This window comes from Anopheles funestus, chromosome 2RL, assembly GCF_943734845.2.
Source record: "Anopheles funestus chromosome 2RL, idAnoFuneDA-416_04, whole genome shotgun sequence".
Lineage (NCBI taxonomy): Eukaryota > Metazoa > Arthropoda > Insecta > Diptera > Culicidae > Anopheles > Anopheles funestus.
In genome coordinates, this window is record NC_064598.1 from 23147716 (window position 1) to 23170378 (window position 22663).

At 42.7% G+C, this 22663-nt stretch overlaps 3 protein-coding genes across 7 annotated transcripts; 1 reads left to right on the forward strand and 2 right to left on the reverse strand.

Annotated features, from left to right (window-relative positions):
* Nucleotides 1-1349: 1349 nt before the first annotated feature.
* On the reverse strand, nucleotides 1350-22446 carry LOC125762224 (uncharacterized). 3 transcript variants are annotated; one of them, XM_049424081.1, is made up of 4 exons: nucleotides 22115-22446; nucleotides 20742-20990; nucleotides 3819-4123; nucleotides 1350-3746 (listed from the first exon to the last, which is right to left on the reverse strand). In XM_049424081.1, exons 3-4 carry the CDS (start codon nucleotides 4100-4102, stop codon nucleotides 1868-1870), a joined length of 2163 nt encoding a protein of 720 aa, XP_049280038.1. In that variant the 5' UTR covers nucleotides 4103-4123; nucleotides 20742-20990; nucleotides 22115-22446; the 3' UTR covers nucleotides 1350-1867. The 3 variants fall into 3 exon arrangements, with proteins under 3 accessions (XP_049280038.1, XP_049280039.1, XP_049280037.1); XM_049424082.1 differs by lacking the exon at nucleotides 22115-22446 and adding an exon at nucleotides 21859-22093 and having other exon boundaries at nucleotides 20742-20987; XM_049424080.1 differs by lacking the exon at nucleotides 22115-22446 and adding an exon at nucleotides 21859-22093.
* On the forward strand, nucleotides 13055-15779 carry LOC125762233 (carbonic anhydrase 7). Of its 2 annotated transcripts, none has more exons than XM_049424096.1 (5): nucleotides 13055-13598; nucleotides 14484-14702; nucleotides 14795-14948; nucleotides 15037-15391; nucleotides 15465-15779. In XM_049424096.1, the coding sequence occupies exons 1-5, from the start codon at nucleotides 13535-13537 to the stop codon at nucleotides 15621-15623; spliced, it is 951 nt and encodes a 316-aa protein (XP_049280053.1). In that variant the 5' UTR covers nucleotides 13055-13534; the 3' UTR covers nucleotides 15624-15779. The 2 variants fall into 2 exon arrangements, with proteins under 2 accessions (XP_049280053.1, XP_049280054.1); XM_049424097.1 differs by lacking the exon at nucleotides 13055-13598 and adding an exon at nucleotides 13696-14398.
* Nucleotides 15769-17167, reverse strand: LOC125762231 (uncharacterized). 2 transcript variants are annotated; one of them, XR_007418189.1, is made up of 3 exons: nucleotides 16999-17167; nucleotides 15933-16919; nucleotides 15769-15860 (listed from the first exon to the last, which is right to left on the reverse strand). XR_007418189.1 is itself a non-coding variant. In XM_049424095.1 (2 exons), the coding sequence occupies exons 1-2, from the start codon at nucleotides 17133-17135 to the stop codon at nucleotides 16001-16003; spliced, it is 1056 nt and encodes a 351-aa protein (XP_049280052.1). In that variant the 5' UTR covers nucleotides 17136-17167; the 3' UTR covers nucleotides 15928-16000. The 2 variants fall into 2 exon arrangements, 1 of the variants encoding a protein (XP_049280052.1); XM_049424095.1 differs by lacking the exon at nucleotides 15769-15860 and having other exon boundaries at nucleotides 15928-16919.
* Nucleotides 22447-22663: the final 217 nt, after the last annotated feature.

A 22663-nucleotide genomic window follows, 5' to 3' on the forward strand; every position in this document is an offset into this window, starting at 1 on the left:
CGGAGATACCACATTTTTACAAAAAACCTTCGGCAAATATGCAGATTAGACTTTAATGAACCTAATTATATAGTTGGTTTTCGGAAACCCTTAGTAAATTAATTTATAAAAGTATATTTTTGGGATGCCTTTTTTCGAAAAATCTGACGTTTTGTTCATATTGCTATCTCTTGTGAAGCGCCGTTTCATCGTCTGTTGTTCAAGCATATATTTGTCTCACTCGCACTGCAGACGATCAAACGGCGCGACATAAGAGATAGCAATATGAACAAAACGTTAAGATTTTTCGAAAAAAGGCATCCCAGAAATATACTTTTATAAATTGATGGACTGAAGATTTGCGAAAACCAACTATATAATTAGTTTCATAAAAGTCTTATCTTAATATTTGCCGAAGGTTGTAAGTAGAAAAGTGCAGCCACCGCGGAAAAATACCAGTTTGAAAATGACGACTACTGTCTATCAAAAATGATAGACATGGCCCCCCAGGAAACTTCACTGTCTATCAAAAATGATAGACATGGCACACAACGTGTTAAATACGTAACTATCGAACAAATTTGGTATTTACTTCATAAATATTGCAATTCAAATATCATACTTCCTTACATAAATTGTGAATCTTTTGTTGCATGCCTCAACTGGTAGAGCACTGCCTAAGCTCTGGACAGTGGGAAAATTGATGGTACAAATTTTGACCAATTGCATACAAGCCAACCCTGTAACACCCAGTTCACATTCCTACGAATACCCAAGTAACAGAAGAGAACATTTCAGTTGAACATAAAACAAAGGTCAAACAACCACAATCGATTTTGTGTGTTTGCTGAAGTATTTTTAACGAATTTAAAATGTTTCTATTTTGCAAAAAATCCAAATGTTAAAACAAATGGAGAATTATTAAACAAAGTAAAGTGTTCGGTTGTTGCTGGAATCCTAATTTTATCGACATTCCTGCCTGGTGAGAGTCTCAGTCTAAGAATTCTTCCTTCTTTTCTTCCCTCTTCCTTATTCTTTCCTTCCTTCTAGTGTTTGGACTGACTGGGCTTTCTGGCCGAAGTTGGAAACAATGACCTAGTTGTTCTAACTCTGTCGTACTCAACTGGCTATTTTTGTAAGTTCCTTCGTTTCGTCCTATGTGGCGCTTCATCACATGTTAGTGTCGTGTCGTTAGTGTAACTAGGGCGCTCGGGGGGCACTTGTACTATGTCGTATAATCCTAATAAGTATACCTTAGTAGGATATTCGATTTCAACCGAAATTCAAATTATACGGATTTCTCCGGAACATATTATTTGCTTATTAAGCCCTTATTTTCTTTCACTACAATTTCTTGTAAGCAAAACGACTCTCTTGATACTTCATACTTTATTTGCATGCGCTTCGTTAGTTTCATTTGTTCCCATAATTCAAACCTTATTGTGTGAATCTATACAAAATGTATTGTCGTATGAGGATGTTAAAATCATGCTCTGCATCGTTAACGATTTGGGAAGAGATGCACTTTATTTCGAACCCCGTATCCCTAAAGCTAATTTTATCATACCCACTGTGCACAGCGAAATCTTGCTCACATTGCTTACATTTATAAGTACCTGAAGCTTCCCAGCATTCCTTCCTTCTTGCAACACTTCTCTCCAATAGAGCAACCCTTTCTGCTCCTCCAAGAGAGACAGAGAGAAAGGAAGGATAATAAATAAGGGATAATTTAGTTCTACTCTTTACGTGCTACAGAGCCAAGGAAGGTTAACTATGTACACTAATCGTTCCCTCTTGCAACACATGGGATGTGTGAAATTATCCACAATTCGTTTAACTTCATTTTTTACAGCCTGGTCTTTTTTTGACCCGAACCTTAGCTTTCTCTCTAAGGTACGGTGACAGGTAGGAACCGGCTCGGATCTCCTGCCTGTGGGCTGTAACGGATAATGACCTTGTTCGGTTCTTCGCCCACCTCCAGGAACGTGTTCCAATCGTACAAAAAGTAGAACCCGTTACGACGAGGAGGTGGCAACGGTTCCTCATTCACAGGATCACCGGCCAGATCGGATGAGGGAAACGAATCTTCCAATGCAGCATTTCGAGCACTCTCCGTCGTTGAAGTAGTTGTAGAGGAAGTCGTAGTGGTGGGGTTCGTCGTCGTATCAGGTGTAATGTCGCTGGTTGTTGTCTTAGCTAACGAATCGTCCTGCTCGGTATCATCGCTTGTTGTGCCACTACCGCTCGTGTTAAGCTGTAAACTGAAACGGAACGGACTATCGCTCTCCGTTGCTGCACTCTCATCGTTAAGAACCGTAGTGGCAGTCGCGGTAGTACTTGTGGCCGGTTCTTGACGCTTTTTGATCTCGTTCAATCGTTCGCGATCATCTATGCCATCGAGTAGCGGATCCGGACCCTGTGCCAACAGCGATGGGCTTAGATTGTAATGTTTCGGATTGAGCACCGCGAGCGAATCGTCCGTGAGGGATGCGTTTAGCTTCTCGAGTTGCTTTACCGTCTGCCACAGCTGTTCCAACTTCTGGTAATCCTCATTGCTGACACGCAAATGAGCTGCCGATGGTGTTTGATCTAGAGGTGGATCTAGTTTACGTGGCGTTTTCTCCCTTCTTCGGACTAACGGTGTCGCTCCGGTAGATAGGGAAGCCTGTTGTTGGCCAGATTTCATCTGTATACCTAGCGTTCCCAGCACGGACATTAACTGTGGTGCTACTAGGTCTGCATCGATGGAAGGAACCGATTTCATCACCATCGGAGGTTTTTGTGTCATTTCCGGATGCATCGATTTCTTGTTCCGTGGACCAGGACCAACCAAACCGAAAGACTTTAGCAATGCGTCCAGCTCTTCGTCGATTGGTTTCGTGCCACCATCATCGTTAGATGTTCCGATCGGTAGCGGTTTGAAGGCAATATAGTCATCCGGTTTAACGCTCGCTTGTGTAAGCCCTCCAGTAGTTTCAACTTCCAGCTTCTTCGGTTCCTCGATCGTTGGTGTTGATTCTTCCACCTTGAGCGGTTCGTGCAGTACCAGTGCGGCCGGCTGTATGTCGACAAGTCGTTCCGCGTGTGGCAGTGGACTATTCGCACTGGCAGCACTGTCCGCTTCCTTTAGCAAACCGAACGAACGCAGCAGATCCTTAAGCTCTTGTGCCACCTTCGGATCATCCACATTGATTGCATTGTTGCTAGGATCTTCCGGCGTTGACGAAGAGGAAGGTGCTATTGTCGTTACTACCACTGGCAACGGACGGAACGTTGGAGGGGTGGAAAGTTCCTCCGAGCTTTGCGATAACCCAATCGAGGCAAGAATATCGTTCAGATTTTCCTTCCGGTGAGTAGCATCACGCATTCGCTCCGGTAGCGTTGGATGGAAAGTCGTTGGGCGCGGTGTTGTAAAACGGATCGTCGTTACCGGGATGGCAGCGGTCGTCGTGCGTTGGCCAGATGTTGTTGGTACTGCGGTGGTGGTAGTAGTAGCAGCAGTAGTAGTGCTGGCAACTAACCGTGCCGGTGTTATTGGCAACTTTTCAACACCGATCGGTTTCGTGTTGGAAGCTGCACCAACAATTCGCGTCACTGGTGGACGGGTGTATATCTTTTGTAAATTTTCCGGCGACATGTTATTTGCATGGTACGGTAATACTAGCATGAGCGCTCGCATATGCTGCGCCCGATGGTGATCTCCAGCGCGTAGCGATTTGGTAAACTCTTCGCGGGTCACATTTTCGAACAGTTCTTCGATTTCTCCCCTAAAAATAAAAGGAAATTATTAACATTTAATCAACAATATGACACTCGTTAGGGGACTATTACCAACTTACCTCGTTAATCTGGGAAGGGAAGGATCGAGTGACAGCAACCGTTGTACTTCAGCGATCGTTTCGTGTACATCGTGCATGGCTTTCCGCGCCTGATCAACATCCAGATCGTTTACATCGCGCGGTCGTATGATGCGGTGCAAATTATAGGCAACAAAATCGTTCCGCCTTGGCAGTCTTCTTAAGTTCTGTGGTAAAGGTCGCGGATAAGGCCATCCATCGACCAGTGCTGCTAGTAGCAGAAGTAGCAATACAGGCACAAACGTTGCAATCCTAAAGGACTGCATTTTAATGTGGTGAATCAGTTGCTGTAAAGAAAAACAGAAAGTATTACATTAGATAATTTCTTAGATAGGATTTAAAAAAATATGCTCTTAAGAAAATAATTAAATTCAATACAAAAGCTATATAAAAGGGCAACAAAATGGCATTTGTAAGATGTGAAGCATAGAAAAATTCCTTTCGTAATCCAAAAATAAATGAATAAAATATTTTATATATATATTTTAATATTAAGTACAATTATTGTAAATTTTCCTCAACATTAGATGCTGTTATTTTATCAGCAAACGATAATACATGCACGGTGGCCTCTCGGTTTCGTAACTTCGGTACCATTTCACCGTGAATTCCAAGTGAAAAGTGTTTATGCATATGCTGTCACGGTGGATAACAATTTGTGCCAAATAAAGAAAAAAACAAACGCTACCTTCCCCACCGTGGGACAAATTACACTTTCACACTCATTGTGGATGGTGCGGTTTTGCGTTTGTCCACACAACAACGAAACAATAGTGAAATTGTCTTTCCAAATCTTCAAACACCAGAAATGCCGAAGGAGGTAAGAATTGCCGCCTACCGTTTGGACATAAATATTGTTGCCGCGTCTTAAAGAAATATATTTCTTTGGGAACAAACCATAAAACTGAAATGGTGTGGCTAGGTTAGGGCTTTGTTTTGCAATCTTTACAACCTGCAAAATGTTATAAAGTTACGTAAAAGGTAACAAAACACAAGACATCCTCAAAAAAAAATGCGTACGTATAATTTAAGGCACAAAAACAGGAAGGTGCAATCTACATCTTACAAAAACGAATAACATCTTCCGGGGTACGGTGAAACCCACCGTTTTCCTCGCAATCTAGTTATAAATAATGTAATAAAACGAACAAATCATCCTGGCAGTTATTTAATCTACATAAATTAGTGGCCATTTTTACTTTCTAACAACACTCGAAGCTCGAAAGTAGTGCTTCACATGCAGTGGAAAACGGGGGCACAGTCAGTTTCGATTTCTTTGTCCCAGTCCGTACGATCCGGAATGTACCTAGTTCGTTTGAAAAGAACTGAAACAAACTCCCTAGAAGAAAAAAGCATAACCCCCGCAACATACATTTCCTTTCGTCGTATACGATCAAAACAACACCCGGTACCGTTGCGGCGTCCAAATGTAGCCTTATGTGTCTGGCCAGAAGGTTCGATGCAACAGCAAACTGCATACACGCCCAACGGCGTGGCGCATAATAAAAACTGCAACGAAAGCAGCAACAGAAACGAAACCATTCAACGATTGCGCAACGCCTAAATCGCAACCATTTCCTTCCCATGCCCGAATGGTGGAACGCGCGCACAGAGCGATACCGAAGGTTGCCACTTGTTCGTAAAAGTGGTTCAACGTGTGCACGCCGGGATCCAATCCGTGTATCAAGGTGAATCGAAAGGAAACGTTAACTTGCGCATAAGTTGCAGTTTGTTTGGCAAATCTACGGCGGCCTTTAGGTGTGATCGACGCATCCGGAGGAGATTTGTTTCCACCCTAAATGGGGTTGGGGGGGGGGGGGGGGGGATGGACATATGGAGAGCTTTCCAAATTGGATTTGGAAAACAGTTAACTGTAGAAGGTTAATGGTGCAATGATTGCTCTCAAGGATATATGTAGGTTCGTTCAACAAAATGGTAATCTTTTGTTATGCATGTTGCACTGACAGGCCGTAACGAGGATCGTTGATCTGATTAAGTTTTAATGATCCTTTGATGGGCGCGACAAATAGTACAAAATAATAATGCACGACTCAACACAAACACGACCGATTTGGGTTCAAATCTCGAGTACGACACGTCCTCGAACTAGCGGAAGAAATGCTTCCCCATAAGGGGTAATTTACTCGAAGAGAAAGAAAACTTGATCAACAAGATCATTACATCGAAGGCTACCTATTGTGTAGATCTTCCAGAATAGAACCAACGAAGCTTTTATAGCGTCAAAATTATTAATAACAGTAATGCCTATTCATCTTTGCCACTGTTAATAACCGACCTACATATGCTCTGAGAGTAACCATTAACTGTACAAGCAATATACATTATTCGCAAAGTGATGCAAAGTCTGTAATCACTGTTGCACCTAACTCGATTCTCCACTTGAACCGTTATTTAATTTTGAACTACCTCCCCCACTAGCGGGACCATTTTCCGTACACACTATCGCTATACAACTTTGTAAGTAGATAAATATGCAAGTGTAATTGTTTTGCAAATACTTACTGGTGTGAAATTTCTTTCACAGCGAAACATCACTTGAATACAAGTTGTTCATTTAAGGGGCAAAGCAAAAACCTAGCCAAAAGTGTGGTAAGTGAATTGGGCGCAAGATGAACTTGCGGCAAGCAAACAAACCCCAAAAATAGTAGAAAAACGACTCAATTATGGTTTGAGAGGATATATTTTTTACCTAAACATTACAAACAGTTCGATTGAAGCAAAAAAAAATACCTTCCCTTCCTCCCAAAAAAAGACCTTCCGTTTGAGAAACTTTTCCTAATCGTTGATCGCTAAGGGCGGTTCCGGAATAGCCTAACATTACACTCATGGCTGCACTGCCCATTTATTAAATTTTTTATAAGCAACAACAACTTCAGTATAATGTGTCGGTTTCTCCTGGCACTCAATTGTTCAGATCAGAGCTTTCATCTGATCGAACAGGAGTAGTGCTAAATTACCCCAAGAATATCTCTCCTGAATAAGATCTCGCTTCAACTCATCTTCACATGCTCGTGTGCCTGGGGAATGCATAATTTCACAGTTTATTGACAGGGTGTGCAAAACTTGTCTAACAAGTAAGCGCACGCACTGGGTAAGATTCAATCGCTTTCCTTTCATCAAGTTCCTTCCCGATTGATCGAGCTCTGGATGATGACCTGTCGATAGCACACACGCTTCTGCGTTTGCAACCCATCACAGACTGTAATCAATCACCACCACCAACTGGTGACCACCGGTCGAGTCATACACTTTTTATTACGCTTAGGATCTTCCGTAATAACCGGCTCCAGCGATGGCGTAATAGAGAAATTTCCTTCCTTGCTATCTTCGCCACGTTTTCGTCCCCTCCACCAATCAAAACCAGTTCGAAACGATGGCGGGGGTTGCTGTCGTGTTGCTCTTGTCATGAGCCAGGGGAATCTTGCAGTTCGCGGTACTGGTCGGATCCAGTACTACTACTTATGAGCGATCATTAGTTCTATTCCGGTTTTAGGTAAAACACCTGTCCAATACAACACTCTCAAGAGTCGCGGCGTTAAGGTTGCGGTCTATAACCTTCCGCTTGACTTTGAAGACACAGTGTCACCAGGCGTTTTCGTGAGCAAAGTTGCTCATTAAAGGTTTTCACGTGAGAGTGTGCCTGTGCGTGTGTGGTTTTGTCGTAATGTCTGATGATTTTAACCCAATAGCTGGACTGTACGATCGTTTACAACTCGTTCCCCGAGCAGCCTCCAATAAACGCTAACAACCGATCGACGACCGTTGCGAATTCGGTAAGCCATGAAAAGCACGTGAGCCATTTTTTAACGCCATTTACAACGGAGCTCAAGGGTGAATCGGATTTGGGGGTTTGCCCTGTTGTTTGTTGATTATTTACCTACGCAGTGCTTAATGACGCGCAACAGCTTTAATGGCAAATGTTTTGGTTTATGTTTGGCATTGTTTACTGGATTTGCATTACGAACACTTTCACAAGATTTTGAATACATGAATTAATACTTGGAAATGTACACCCTTTTCAGTGTCGTTAGTTAAGGCTTCAAACATTCCAAGGGAATGCACCTATCACTTGACAGTTTTTATGCTTAATATCTTGGAATTAGTGAAACGGAAAATTTGTGGACAGCGGTTGAAGATTAAGATTAGGATTAAAAAGAAAAATAGGAGAGTTCCGCTGCATAGTAGAGGCACACCTTTGTCAACCACTGAAAATATTATTTAGAATGATTTTGCAACACGATCAAACAGTACAATAGGAAATCGAAGCAGAGAGTGGTCAGTTGAATAAAAGAGAATTAGGGTTATTAGAGTAACTATAAAACACTATTTTTGCTGAGAGTTGACATTTTCTTTGTCAGAGACACAACAGCATTAGTAGAAATTCCAGAGCACCTCCCGTTCTAGTTTTAGAAGTCCCTGATATGTTTCAAATTAGAGACAATTGAGCAAACGAATAAATTTGCATTGAAAGATGTTTGGAATCTGGCTCAATTTGACATCTGGCCCATTAATGATAACTTCTGCGGTACATTATATTGGGAGTTATCATCTTTTCTCGTTCAGTAATCAGTGGATTACGTGACGAAGTCTAGAAATCAGTCAAATCTACATAAGTAGTTGAGGCACAAAGAAACCATCTAGATGTATATATCTCTCTGGTATCTAAAATATCACTCAAATTTAAAGTATTTAAATATCTGTAGAATTCTCAAGTAAAGGAAGTAAAGGGCCACGGTCACGAGAAGACAATGGATTTTGCCATTCGTACCAGTCCGTACCGTCGATGAGGATGAGACCGGTAGATACCCGCATCGGGTTGCGTGAAGTATGCAATTAGCCAACTTTCACTCGCGCCCTTACTTAACCCCGACCCCGACACGCGCAACGTGAAGGGCATGGACACACGCGCAGTCATGTGTGGCCGTACGTTTGCTAACTAATAATAATAATGATAAAACCAGCGATCTATGGTAGGAAAGTTCAAACAGTGCACTACTCTCTACCGGAGCGTACAGATGGATTGGGGTCGGGATTCGGTTGCGAGTGACGGAATTTCCAAACAGATTCAGCCGCTCGGTACGCGGAGCCGGTCCTAATCACTGCAGCAGTAAGCAGGCGTGACCGCTTAAGATAAGGAGAGTTGACCAACACACGGAAATCGGTGAACCGAAGAGTTTTGCGGACAGACAGCAAACAACAACAACAGCAAAATTATCAACCGTGGTAAACTTTCCCCTCTCAAGTGCCCGAACCGATGAGTGGATGTGTACGTTTTCTTTCATTTTGCGAAATCTGACACTTTTCTATCGCTTGTCCGATTGAGCGTTAAGGGAAAAGCGGGACATTTGAGTGTCATACTGGTTACATTCCCGGATGAGATTGGCCGTTGTGGAGGTATTTGAACTTTTTTGTTTTATATAAGCTCGATTGTAGGAGCAAAGACATGAGTTGGTAATTCAATTAGAACGAAACACAAAGCAGTAGAAGTGCCCTTCGTCAAAAAGAAAATCAAAACAACAACAAAACCCATTAACAAAGTCATCACGATCTGCAGAAATGAAGCACCATGAAAAAAAACATAGTTGTTTTACTCCCATTTGCGATCCCATGGCACTGAACGCTGGGGTGGCGTCAATCTTTCTATCGACTTGTCTGTGTCTACCAAAAAATCCTCCGAACAGGTGCCTCGCACCAGGCAAGTTCACTCAAGCAAACCAGTTTATACGTACGCGCACGCACATGTTATGAACTCCGGTCAAACGAAACGCTTCAATTTCGCGCCATTCTTCGTGATCCGTGAGAGACTGCTTGCGGTACGATCGGCCGGGTTCGATTACTAAGCTTTGCTAACGTTGTTCGAATGACACGATCACAAATGATGAGGTGTAAATGAGGAAGTGCCAAATCATTAACATGTTCCGTTCTGGCTGAGGCACAACCCCGCGTCCTTTGGTGTCGTGGTTTGCCCATAACTTTTCGAGAATGTACCATTCACTTGGGTGAAAAACATCTCTTCGAAGTTCTTGAGAATAGTTTATGTTTATCGCTGTATTTTCGATGAGGAAAAAAGCAACTCTTAACAAGCAATCGAATGACGAGCATGAAAAGCATCCAAAACGAAATATATTTCCCTCACACACACTGTGCGGTGGACTCCATTCTCCGGTCGTGCGTATTCACGTGATCTATTCGTGACGCCAGATGAAGTGCTTATTCTTGTCCGTGAACCGTTAATATTGCAGTAATGCTTTTGCAAACACAACAATCTTTTTAACAGATTCCAACGAAATATTGAACAATTTTTGCACCGCTCCACATTGACCAACCAACCCACGGGGGCGGGGTGGGAGGTATATCTGGATAGCGTGAAATGGGTCGCAGAACCGATGAATGGATGGAAAGAAGAAAAAAAACAGGAATATTAGATGCTTTTCGATGCTAATCAAAAACACCGATCGGTTGGCCGTGAGATCGTGTTATCCGATAGTATTTACGATTATTAGAAGTCCTGTTCTGATTTCAGGCTCCCGGCATGTGAGTGAAACTAGCCCGTCGCTGCCACTCATTTTGCCCACGCAAACAGAAGGCATCAAAGTGGTTAGAAAAACATTTGGCCGTATAATTACAACACCGCTCTCGTTGGAGCTCGGGCGCCAGAATCGGACTCTATTAGCCTCGATCGATAATCGTTCTTCCGTTGCGCGAGTTTCGTGCAAACGTTTCAAGAAAAAGGGGCTATAAACTATTTAAATATTGTTCACCTAAATCTCGATCACACCGACACACCGGAGAGTCAGGTGGAATTCTGTACAGGCAAAATCATTCTTCAGGCTCCTATCCGTCCCGGTTCCATTTTTGTGATCCGGTAAAGTGGTACTGCCGGGAAAAATTTAACTCCCCAAAAACCCCAAATACTTCATCCACAGCAAATTGTCTTGCGCTAAGTAGCTTACCGACTAGTAGTAAGCACAGCGTACCGTGGCGCAGATACGGCAGATAAATCGGCTCACCGCACCAGCACGGGAGGCGTTACGTTAATGACTTACTTACGATGAGGCGCAAATGTGCCAGCTTGTAACTAATTAAATCACATGCCAGTATGCACGGCGGATGCAAGGGCCAGTACGGTGACCACCGTAGCATCACCATCAAACCATATTCCGCACACGTGCGGTAGTAAAGTTGTGATTTTTATGTCAGCATATTTCAACGAAAGCACACCTCAATTGGCGCCCCGGGCTGCCCATGCCCATGCGTCAATCAGCATAATAATGAACGAATCTGCCCAATTGTACCGGGTGCAATCGGTGAGTGCTAATAATACGGGAGCCCTAGAAAGGAAGAAAAATAATAACCCAAGCAATAGGAATGTGGATTTCGACTTGTACAGAGATCCATCAGTTTGGATCAATCTGTCTATTCAAATTACGCTCGCCGCTCATTTGCCCATTTACAGACGTACGAAGCGCACATAAATCGCGTCGATAGAATCGATAAAATATGTTAGTGGAGGTACGATCCATCTTCATGAACCACGGATCGATGGGGGTAAAATAAAAATTACATCGTGAAGTAATCGATGAAGTATTTTACACTAGCTCCAGCCTCTGCAGTGAAATACTCCACAGAGAAAAAGAGCCGGCAACTTGAAGTCATCCACGAATGGGGAATATCACTTAAAATGTGGGAAATTCAACCAGACCACATTTTCATCGGAGTGAACGTACCGGGCCTTGGCAACAAGGAGAGTCCGCGTATACCTCCAATGTAATTATTTCTCGTCTAATGCTCCTCGAGGGACTTAACCTAAGAGGTGGAACTGACACTCGCTCAATTGCATGTATGATCCGGGGAATTTACAACGTGCTGCATAATAATGATAAGAACAAGAAAAAAAAAACCACGATCGATAAAATGCTTGCCTTGTCAACTTCCGTGACGATTGCTTTTCCAATGATCGGGTAATTTACACCCATCATCAGCTCGCACAGCAGCTGCCCTTGGAAAACTTCGTGAATGACAGTTAATTACCCAGCAGTTGGAACACGTTGATCGGAGCTTCTTCGTGTTATTTGCTTCAAATTCGTCGAACACCTACACTACACGGATCAGAATGCAACCAATCTCAAACCTAGATCGACCAAAACTGAAGATCATCACCGAATATCCTTTAACAATTGTAAACGGTAACGGTTTCATTAGCTGCTGATTGGTTTTTGCTGTTGATTGATCCTTCTTTATTTTAATATATTTCTTGATATTGAATTAAATTAGCACTTTTATTCAACGAAATAACCATATCGCTTTCGTCAAGAGAATAATAAACAGGTTGATCGAAACACGAACCACCGAAATGGTTTCTCCTTGTCGCTTTGTCTGGCACATCTGGAAATGTTTAACAAAACCGCACTTTGAGCAGAATAAATTAAGGATGGGACTAATATCGTATCGGGAAGATCTTTGAATTTCCTATCACAAATATTCACTCATTTACACCCGACCTGTTTTACATTAAATTCCTATTCTACCCGACCTCATCGATTACAGATGGCACGTTACATTAGTATCGAGTATCTCAGTCCACCAAGCAAAATTAGCATCCCAAGGGCTTCGGAAAGTAGCCGAATTTGGAATGCTAGCGCAAATCGCAGTCGGGTTTCCCAACAGCTTCGGAGGAGTTCATTCCTTACAAAGAAATATCTAAATGAAAGATAAGGCACTTGATTTATGTGCGTCTTCGATTCCATTCCGTGCTTCCACAATCTACCTACCGAACTCATCCAACGCGGTAGGTAATTAAAATTTGCCCATCGAAAATCCCACCCATTTATTAGGTTTTAGCGTGTAAACGTGCACCCGTAGGCAGGCGCCTCACGTTTCCAGCAATTAATGGTCAAAAAACCGCCCAAAACCGCTCGTACGTCCGGAATGGTGTGAATGGACACCATCTTCGATCTTCGAATTAAGTGCCGTAGCGTGTAGTGATATTTGGTCGATTTGCGCTGGCGCATTCTAATAGAGTTTAGCGACAGAATTTTATGTCCCTTCCGAAGAAGTACAAAACGGCGACACGTTGTGGTGAGAAGAAGAGAGAAACACCAAAATACGCGTACCTCAGAATAAAGTGTAATGCGTGCGGCGTAGTCCACGCAGCCCGGTCTGTTCTGCACACACGGTCTAGGTGCGATTCTATAAAACACTATCAGTGTCGTACCGATGATACCAGTTAGCGGTCGGGAATCGATCGAGACAGACACCGTGCGAGCGTGCAGCGTTCACAGTTCACTTCTCTCTGTCATCTCCGTCGCACACGGGTGACACAGCGTGCAGGTGGGATTTTTCGGTAGTTTCCGAAAGGTGGTAACAAGGCAAGCACAACAATACAGCTTCCCCTTTTACAACCACTAACGCCAGCAGCGGAAGGCCACGTGTTGCATCGTGCAAAAGTGCGGCGTACTGATCGCGTACGCGATCCCGAATTCATTCGTACGCAGAAGTGGGAACGGTGAACCAACCAGTGGCAGTTCTCTTCCGAGCAACGAGCGAACTGGATGTTACAACTATCCTTGCAGAAAGTACAGTTGGTGGGCTGATTGGCAAAAAGAAAATTGAAGTGATTCCAAAAGGGGTGCTGCCTTGTGTTCAAGTGAATCGTTACCAGCTATCAAATAAGCGCCATGCCGCTGTTTGACACGAGTGTTTCTATTTCCGCGTTGCTCTTTGTGCTACTGCTGATCGGTGGTAAGCTGTGATTCAATATTGCTAAACATCGATAAGAACGATTGATTAGGGAGCACTCTAAAACAAGCCAAAAAAGAGAAACAAAGATAACAAATAAATAGTGCTCATAAGATCGGTGATTGTGTGAACGTATTAACCCTCAAATTAAACACTCGATCTAATAACGAAAGGATTAAGATACGCCAGTAATTGTTTGGAGTGCGTTTAAAGCAAAGTTCGCATACATTCTACTGTGGTTCATTCCCTTGCGCCAGCTAGAGACCAACACAGTTGGTACACTGTTCGTTGGCAATAATAACCATTCGGCACACTTACGGGGATAGCATTAATTGCAAAAGATCACAGTATTCACCACCACTGTGTCTTGGTTTATCTGATTTCCAACTAGCAGAGCACGTGGGTTTGTTTTATGACCGGTTACGCTCGTACCGCATCTTACACCAAACGACGCTGTGAAGTAGGGGTTATTGTTTGCACCTGCAAATGTATGAGCACGATGCATTATCATTGCAGAAAACAGCAGTATGCACTTTTCGCTCCGTTAAGTGTGTCCATCTCTTATTGCTACTAATAATATTTGCTCATTATAGCACAGTTAGCTAAAATTATGGCTTACGTACGCGTTAGAAGATTTGCAATTTAATATTTCAATTTACAATATTATTCGAAAATAGTCACATTATAGGCTAAGTAAAAAAGTGCATGCTACAAGTAACAGTAAGAGAAAAAACACATTGTCATGAAGCAGTTTGTCCATTTTTTTTTTAAATCATATTACTACTTCTTCTCCATCCTTATTGGTCTGTAGATGGCTACAAACGTACAACGTATACGCCCGTAGAGGACGCTAAGTGACACAATCAATATGTTTGCTACTTATCACAGGTCCACCCAGCACTGGTGTTGAGGGGCATCGGTTTGGTTACTCGAAACCGGATCAAAGACGCTGGTCCAAGGCACACCAAAGCTGCGCAGGCACCCATCAGTCTCCGATAGCGATCAGTAGTCATCGGGCAGTACCATTGTACATGCCAGCGATCGAACTGGTCGGTTACAACAATCTGCTCCCGGGACCGATGACTATACACAACAATGGCCATTCCGGTAAGGTACCTTAAAGGCTGCGGGGAAAATCCAAACCTTTATAACTTCAGACTCCAATATCCTTTTACGTTGCTGTTGCGCAATCTGTGTAGTGTCCCTCACGATTCCGAAAACGGACCCAGCCACCGGCAAGCATCCGTACATCTTTGGTGGCAAACTGCAGAACGAATACGAGCTGGAGGGCTTACACTTTCACTGGGGCGATAAAAACAACCGTGGCGCGGAGCACGTACTCAACGATATCAGGTACGATGGCGTTGTGTAGGAAACATACCCACGTGCAGGAGATGGATAAATTTATTATGCTTTTGTCCTTGCGTGTTTTTTTCTGCAGGTATCCGCTCGAGATGCACATTATTCATCGCAACAAAAAGTACAAAACCGTCGGTGAAGCGCTCGGTTACACCGATGGTCTTACGGTGTTGGGCTTTTTCTACCAGGTCACCGAACAGGATGCGCCCGGTATCAACACACTGGTACGATCGTTTGGTCACATCGTCGACTACGACAATACGCTCCAGCTGAACCACACGTTCACGCTGCAGTCGCTCATCGACGGGATCGATATGACACGTTTCTATACGTACAAGGGTTCGCTAACGACACCACCATGCTCCGAGGCCGTCACGTGGGTCGTCTTTCCCGATCTTCTCGAGCTTTCGGTTCATCAGATGAAACGGTTTCGTACGGTAAGTATCGTAGCATTGCACAATCTGGTGGTAGGGTTTTGATAACAATTTATTGGCCATCTTTTCCTTTCAGCTGGATACTGGCATTCACGGATCGCCAATGGTTGATAACTATCGTGCATTGCAACCGATCGGCAATCGGCGTGTGTTCGTGCGCAAGGTGAACTCCCGCTATACGGGGCTGGAAGTGTTCGAAGGAATGCATCACAGCAAATGGGACTGGGTGCAGTAGACGGCTTAGGGAGTGCACCTCATGAGCTTAGGGATGACGATGGTTTGTTTCGCCCAAAATGTTCGACCAATCCAATAACATGTGCCATCGTTCCGGGGAGTGGTTGAGAGGTAACGCAAATAAAAACAAGTGCTAAAATATTGTATTATAAATTAACCGTCCAAACAATATTAATAATAATTTGCTAAAGAAATAATTAAAGCTCCACTACGTACAGCACAGGATGTGGCATTGGTTCTGAAAGTTGAAAAAGTCGAAATTATTAATCAAGGTTTTTTTTTACTGTTTATTACATATTACGCAACTTACCCTGGGCTTTAGTAATTTTCTCCATGTTTACGTTTGTTTTTGTCCAGTGAATCATTGTAGTTGATTATTTAATTGCTATAACGCCTTTTTTTCTTCAAACTGTGTTCGATGTTTTGATGAACTAGACGTCTAGAACTAGGCGTGTTTGCGTTTATTTCGTTAAATGGCGTACACTGTTCTGTAGCAGCACCTACAACATTTCTCGACGTTACGGTAGTCCTCGCAGGCAACCGTATTGGCACTTTTCTACTAGCAATTGCTTTGGGTTCAACTACCGTCGATTCGGCAATATTTCTGTAGGAAGTTAGTGTTTGTTTTCGACGAGATTTTGACGCTACGTTTGAACCCGACCGATTCGAGTTTCCCAGCACCGGCACATTGATGTTGGACAGTTTGTACAGATGGTTTCGAAGTTTTTCACTTACTAGCGTAAAACTACCCTCCTTCGGAGTGTTCAGCGAATTCTCATCACTATACTTTATGGCCGTTTGGTGTGGTAGTACATTCGGGTTCATATTTTCATTCCTGCCTTTGCTTACCGAATCGACGGATGTCTTTATGTCGTTCTGCATTGTATTCGTTTTCTCCGGTTCAGGCAACTTCTCACCCACGTGCATGTACAACAGCTCCATACGTTTTGCACTGAAATCCTGCACTCTGATCGAACAAAGCTGACGTGTTGCATCGTCGAATGTTTCTGCTTTAACTAACCACTCAGGCAACTCAGTTGGCGGTGCTGCTGCAATACTGAGCGGTACTACACGCAACGGTTGCTTGTCATTAGTGTTGGATGCAAACGTTGAAGTCAGTTCTGATGGTTCCGCCGCCGGCTGATTACAATGAGAAGTATTATCAACACTAGGGCAACCTGCCAGCGCACACAGTTCTGGTGAAAATCCGTTCATGTCCTTATCGATTAACTCAGACAAAATGTCATCCATCTCCTCCTGGCTCAAGATTTCATCTTGATCATTGAGTATTTCGTCGCTGTTGAAGGGGAAAAAAAGCAAGTTACACAATTTAGCCTTTTCTGTTCTGTCTGTTTAATACCATTTTATCTACTTACGTCGTATCATGTTCTTCAGCACTATCACCTTCCACTGGTGTTGTTAGCAAACTAAATGAATCCGCTGGTAGAGGTATATTGCAAAACGATTCCAATATAGTGGCATAAAACTGGTCCAAGAATTGGTTAGCACTCATTGTAAAACATTAACGATACACTGTTTACTTTATTTATTTTATGCATTCGAGTCTGCGCCCTGCTTTGGACTTAGCTAACCGATGCCAATCATTCAATGGATGAATGGAGATGAAAACGACAAATGACACTTTGACAGGATGCGTGAACCCACAAGATTTGTTTGTTTATTTTTTTTCAACGGTCTTTCTATTTGTGTGCGCATGACCTTGTTGTGGACCAAACAGACAAACTCCAGACAATGTGGTTTTGAGGAACATTATTAGAACCAAACCATTTAAATTTCCAATAGTTTAGGAAAGAAATGAAATTCCTTCATCGAATCAACAAAATATAGGAATGTTCTTTTTTGTAGTCAAATCCAATGAAGCTGTTTAAATGCTGTTTAACGGTTTTGGGAGTGGGCGATGACGCCTATATGTCAAATTTTAAACTAAAGCGAAACGTCGTTTATCTCCAAATATATTGGGTGAGTTTATTTTAAGTGCACAATTTCATATTTAATAGTGGTTTATCTCTGCAAAAGAATCCCCGTATTATTGCGAACATGCGCAAAATATTTTAGTATTCACAATTGGGGCAGTTTAATCTTTGCCGTCATCAGGTTCGCAGATCAAATGGCAAAACACGCTTTTGGAACTGTAATTTTTGAGATAAACGAATAATCTGACACCCGGTTGCATGGTGCTCCATTGTGCTAGAAATTTTCAATTATACTACTAGAGTACTTCAATTATTTCTCCATCGTTTTTGAAACAATAAAGTAATCCGATGTGACAGTCATTCTTGACTAGGAAAATGCCGTTTTTTAAAAGAAATCAGTAATGGTGCGTATATTTAAAATTCATTGAGCATAATTGCATTCAATTTATTAACCAATTTATTCCAACCTTCATCCTGGATAGCAAAAAAGACCTCCAGCTGGTCAGACCCCTAAAGCTAAGCGGAGTGTAATGAGGAAGGTGGCCGTTGTGTCATGATCGTCAACAATACAAAGTGTGTGTGTGTGTTTTTTTTTCACTCTGCATATACCGACTTGCTTCTTGCCAACGTTGCATCATGCGGCAAACGTCGAGAGACATCATCAACTTTTACGGCAACTCCTTTCAAGAGCCCGCAATGCTTACTTGCGTCCACCATTGACGCCTCTAATAGCAACCATTACGCTGCCGTCCCACCGCCACAAATTTATTTATTGCCCTTTCTTGCGCGATATCTTGCACCGGGGAATTATGTAATTTTAAGCAAACCCTAAAGAAGACTTTAACAATACTTTTTTCCAAGCAATGCTTCCTACTTAGAGGAGGTGTAGGTATAGTTTAGGAAGAGCACGCTTGCGATTAGACAGTACATAGTTGCTGTTAGTTTGACGATCTCAAATGTCAAGTTGATAAATTTTATTACCAGACTTTAGTTACTTAACATTTCTCTGAAAATCTTCGTCAGCATTAACACTTTTATAACTTGTCTTTGCTCGAGGGCATAACTAAACGAGACACCGTACTTAGATGTCATTTAAATGAGATTACAATGAGTTGAAAAAATTTTCAACCACACACAAATAAATCTTCTTATTACCATTTCTTTCATGCTTCTACATAAAAGATCTTACAATTAACCAAAGATCATAGAAGACCTTAACACTAATTGGAGCCTCCGGGAGTTTAAACAGCTTCACAAAACCCAACTTATACTGCTACTCGACTCGATCACGCGATCGCTTTGTATGCTAACAAATATGATATGACATAGTTCCCATTGGCCATCAATCTTGACCACAGACAACAGGGCACAGCGAACAGTGCGGTGTTCTGGCTTATTAGCAATTCACACAGCTTAAAACGGCTACTAAGAACATACCGCCAAGATCGTGCCCATCGATCGTTGAAAGTAATTTGGCGTGAGAATGACGCTGAACCGATCAGCAGCTGATGGGGACGTGTGATGAATTTGCATTACCACTTATTAGATCCATGCTCGTACGCATTCTTTTCGCCACATTCTTGACCCGCATCGGGGAATAACTCTGCTGCCGTTTAGAGTGAAAGTTGATATTTTGAACGTGCTGAATAGACGTACTTAAGGCGGATGAGTTGATGCTCGCGGTAGTGAAAACCATCAACCATAACCACGTCCTAACCACTACAATCGTACAAAAACCCCCCGTTGCAGGTGTGTGTGTGTGTGTACATGGCTGACCTTCTTTTGCGTTATTCAACGCCATCCACAGCGCGCGTTGCAAAAGTGGTAACTCGTGGTGTGCGCATTCGCGATTAAAGTTCGAAACAATAACGTATCATCATTTCACCACCTTTTATGGGTTTGGGGATGGTGGTGTTACTAACCCCATCGTACGTAATGCGATAGACGGGTAGGAGAAGCGGGTACACTCCTGCTTTAACGCAATCAAGTCCTCAATATAATGGCACACGAGCCGAAAACGGTGTACAGCAACCCAATGCGCTTGGTTTCATTTCATTATTCGAAGGCGTTAAACCGAAACATTCAATTTAAAGCAGAGATTTGTTCTTGTACAAACAAACGCTCAGGAGCAACAGACTAGCATATGCATTTCATTTTTAATGTGTTTACCGGAGCTCCACACCAATGACGTTTCGCTGCCGCCTGAAAGTCCTTCGGCTAAGTCAAGGTAATTTACTTTCAACAAAACGCCTCCCCTCGGAATGAGACAGTTTCTTGGTGCGATCAGGTTCTTGCCGTGTGCACAGGCGACACCACAAGGGTAACATTAACAGCCTTCCATCCGTGGCCAGGAGGCCAACCGGTTGCTTAATAGTAGCTGTCTTACTAATGGCTTGTGCAGCTTAGTAGTACCCACCTGGAACCCCGTTTTAACTAGCGCTCGTATGACATCTAACAAATCACAGTGTTTTAATGTAAAAATAAAAATCAAGATTGCAAATAGTTTACCATAAGCGAACCTCATCAACAGCACAACGGCAAACAACATTTATATCGTCGATACTATTGGTCTAGGGAGAAACTTTCCTTCAGACTACTGTTTTTGGAAGTGTTTTTTTGTGTGTGTCTCCATATTCATCACCACGATATGGCCAGTGAATTCGCAACGGTGAAATTTGGCACAAGCATGGTGTTTAAAGTGGTTTTGTTTATCTCGTGTGTTGATCCGACAGCAAAACCGAAAATTCGAAACGATTTTTGCATCCACCGAGCGGTGATTGGGTTCTTTATGTGTGCTTTACATGTGATTTTGATTTAAGTGAAATTTTGTTTTACATATGTTTATCGTGTCCACTGTATGCTTGTTAAGTTTGTGGTGCTTTTTAGTGCTTTAGTTTGACCCACATAGCGGGTTGGTAATTGTTGATTTGCATTAGAAATAAGGAAAATAAAACTTCCTTTTTTTATAACAACCTAATAAGAGTTGAGGACCAATACATTAATCATTAAGATAAAATCTAAAAATCAAAGAAACGAGCTTACAAGCTCCATTAAGCTAATGCTTCAACACTCCCCACAGCATCATTTCACTTTCACTTCACATTCCAGAACGCTTCTCACAATGAATGCTGCAAGACGAAGGGCTGAAATTTGATATCAATAAAAAATGAAAAAAAAAAACTTACTTGCTTCTGTGGTGTTGTTGATTTCGTTGATGATGTTTTCTTAACCGCGATCTTCAGGTGATCTCACACGATCGAACTGCTTTCAATTTCTTGCTGTTATTTGGCTTGCGTAAACACACGCAAACAAATGCACACACACACAATAGAATAACACTAAACAACAGGCTAGACAGCAGGGCCAAACAACACACACTTAAACACACACAAAATCACCCCTTAATTTGGCAACTAATGATAACGGAGCAACTACTGTGAAAGGGATATGGAGAAGAAAATATGATTGATTAGCATCATTTTGTCACCGGAAAGGAACAGGAACATTCACTGCCGGAAGAAACTTGAACCACCGTACGCGTAGGGAATTTAAGTGAAGGAAAAAAAACAGCACATTCACATTAATACGAACGAAAGTTGTTCGAAAAAATTAACGCCTCACTTTCACGAAACTGCACCTGTGTAAGCACGGAAATGAACACATTTGTACGCTGTTGGGACCACCGGCCATGTGGTCACATTGGCAGCATCACTTGCTGGCCGTTTTTGGCGAGAATATCATCCAAAAAAGCGAATGTTTTTTTTTTTTTTTTTGGAAAGAAACTCTCGTACCGACCCAAAACTGCATCCGGGAATGGAATTATTCGCAATGTTCGCGTAATCGATCGCGGCAAATGCACGTCACGTCGATGAAGTAACACGCCCGGAATGCGTCTGGCCGTCCACAGGCTTTAAACTGGGTCTCGACGTTATGCAGCGGCCAGTCAATGGAAGCCGAGCTGAGTAACGCAAACAACCGTGGACGTTTGCACAGCAGGATCTTCATTCATTTGACACATTGCCGGAAAGATCTGCTCTTGGTCTGCTGTTTTGTTTCTTCTTTTCACTTTCAAACCAACCGCCTATACCGAGAGCCGATGCCTTATTCCGCGCTGTGGAATGGACTTCGGATCGGTCGAAAGGTAAACAACGCCCCGTGACAACTTTCTCCGGTGGTAAACTCGCTTCGGTACGATCGCGACTGACACTGTGTTCAATGGTGAGCCGCAACGGAGGAAAAGATTAACACCCGCGAGCAACTTCAGCGCGCTCATCGATCGCGGGGTATGGATCGTGTACAAACCTTCTATGGTGGACAAACGTTTGGTTACTGCGCCGTGACACCTCAAGGCTATATGTGCGTGCGAACTGCACGAAAGTCTAACACGAACAAAGTCGGGCTTCACCGCAGCTTGATCTTGGACCACGCAATAATCCGTACTTCTCCGCATCATGCCGTTTCGTTCCGTTCACCGGTGCCGGACCTTTCACCATCGTCATTCACCAGCCGTTCCTTTCTCGCCTGTTTCCGGCGTATAAATGCAGTACGCTTTACTCACCCCAAAAAGAGCATGGTCTCCCCCACCCGGTGAACGCATAGAGCATAAGATCGCCTGCGCCGGGGGAGCATGCGCTTAGGCCAGTGTTATGTGACCGCTTACAGGTGCAGAGAGGCAACATAGCAACGCAGGTGCAATTAGGCGTGCGGTGTGATAGACAAGGCAAAGTAGATGCATCCGGGAGGTTGATGAATAAGGTATCGAAACAGCTGACAAAAAGGAAGTTCGGGTGGAATGTCCAAAAATGTGATTCAATTTACAATTCAAGCTCTGTACACAATTGTTTGTTCTGAATTTATCTGACAGCTGGAAAAAAGGGAAAAATTACTAAATTCCACTAGGAGTATGACAAATCCGTATAATATACAAAATAGAAATGCTGTAGCAAATAATTATTTTTAGTACAGCAAATTTGTAAATAATTTAAAATAGTTCGACAGCGAACATATTACTGTTTTTCTAAAAATAACAAAAAAAATATGTAAAGAAGATAATTAGGAATATGACCGTTTTTGGTGGAATATTAGCTTCTAATTTTAATGTAATTTT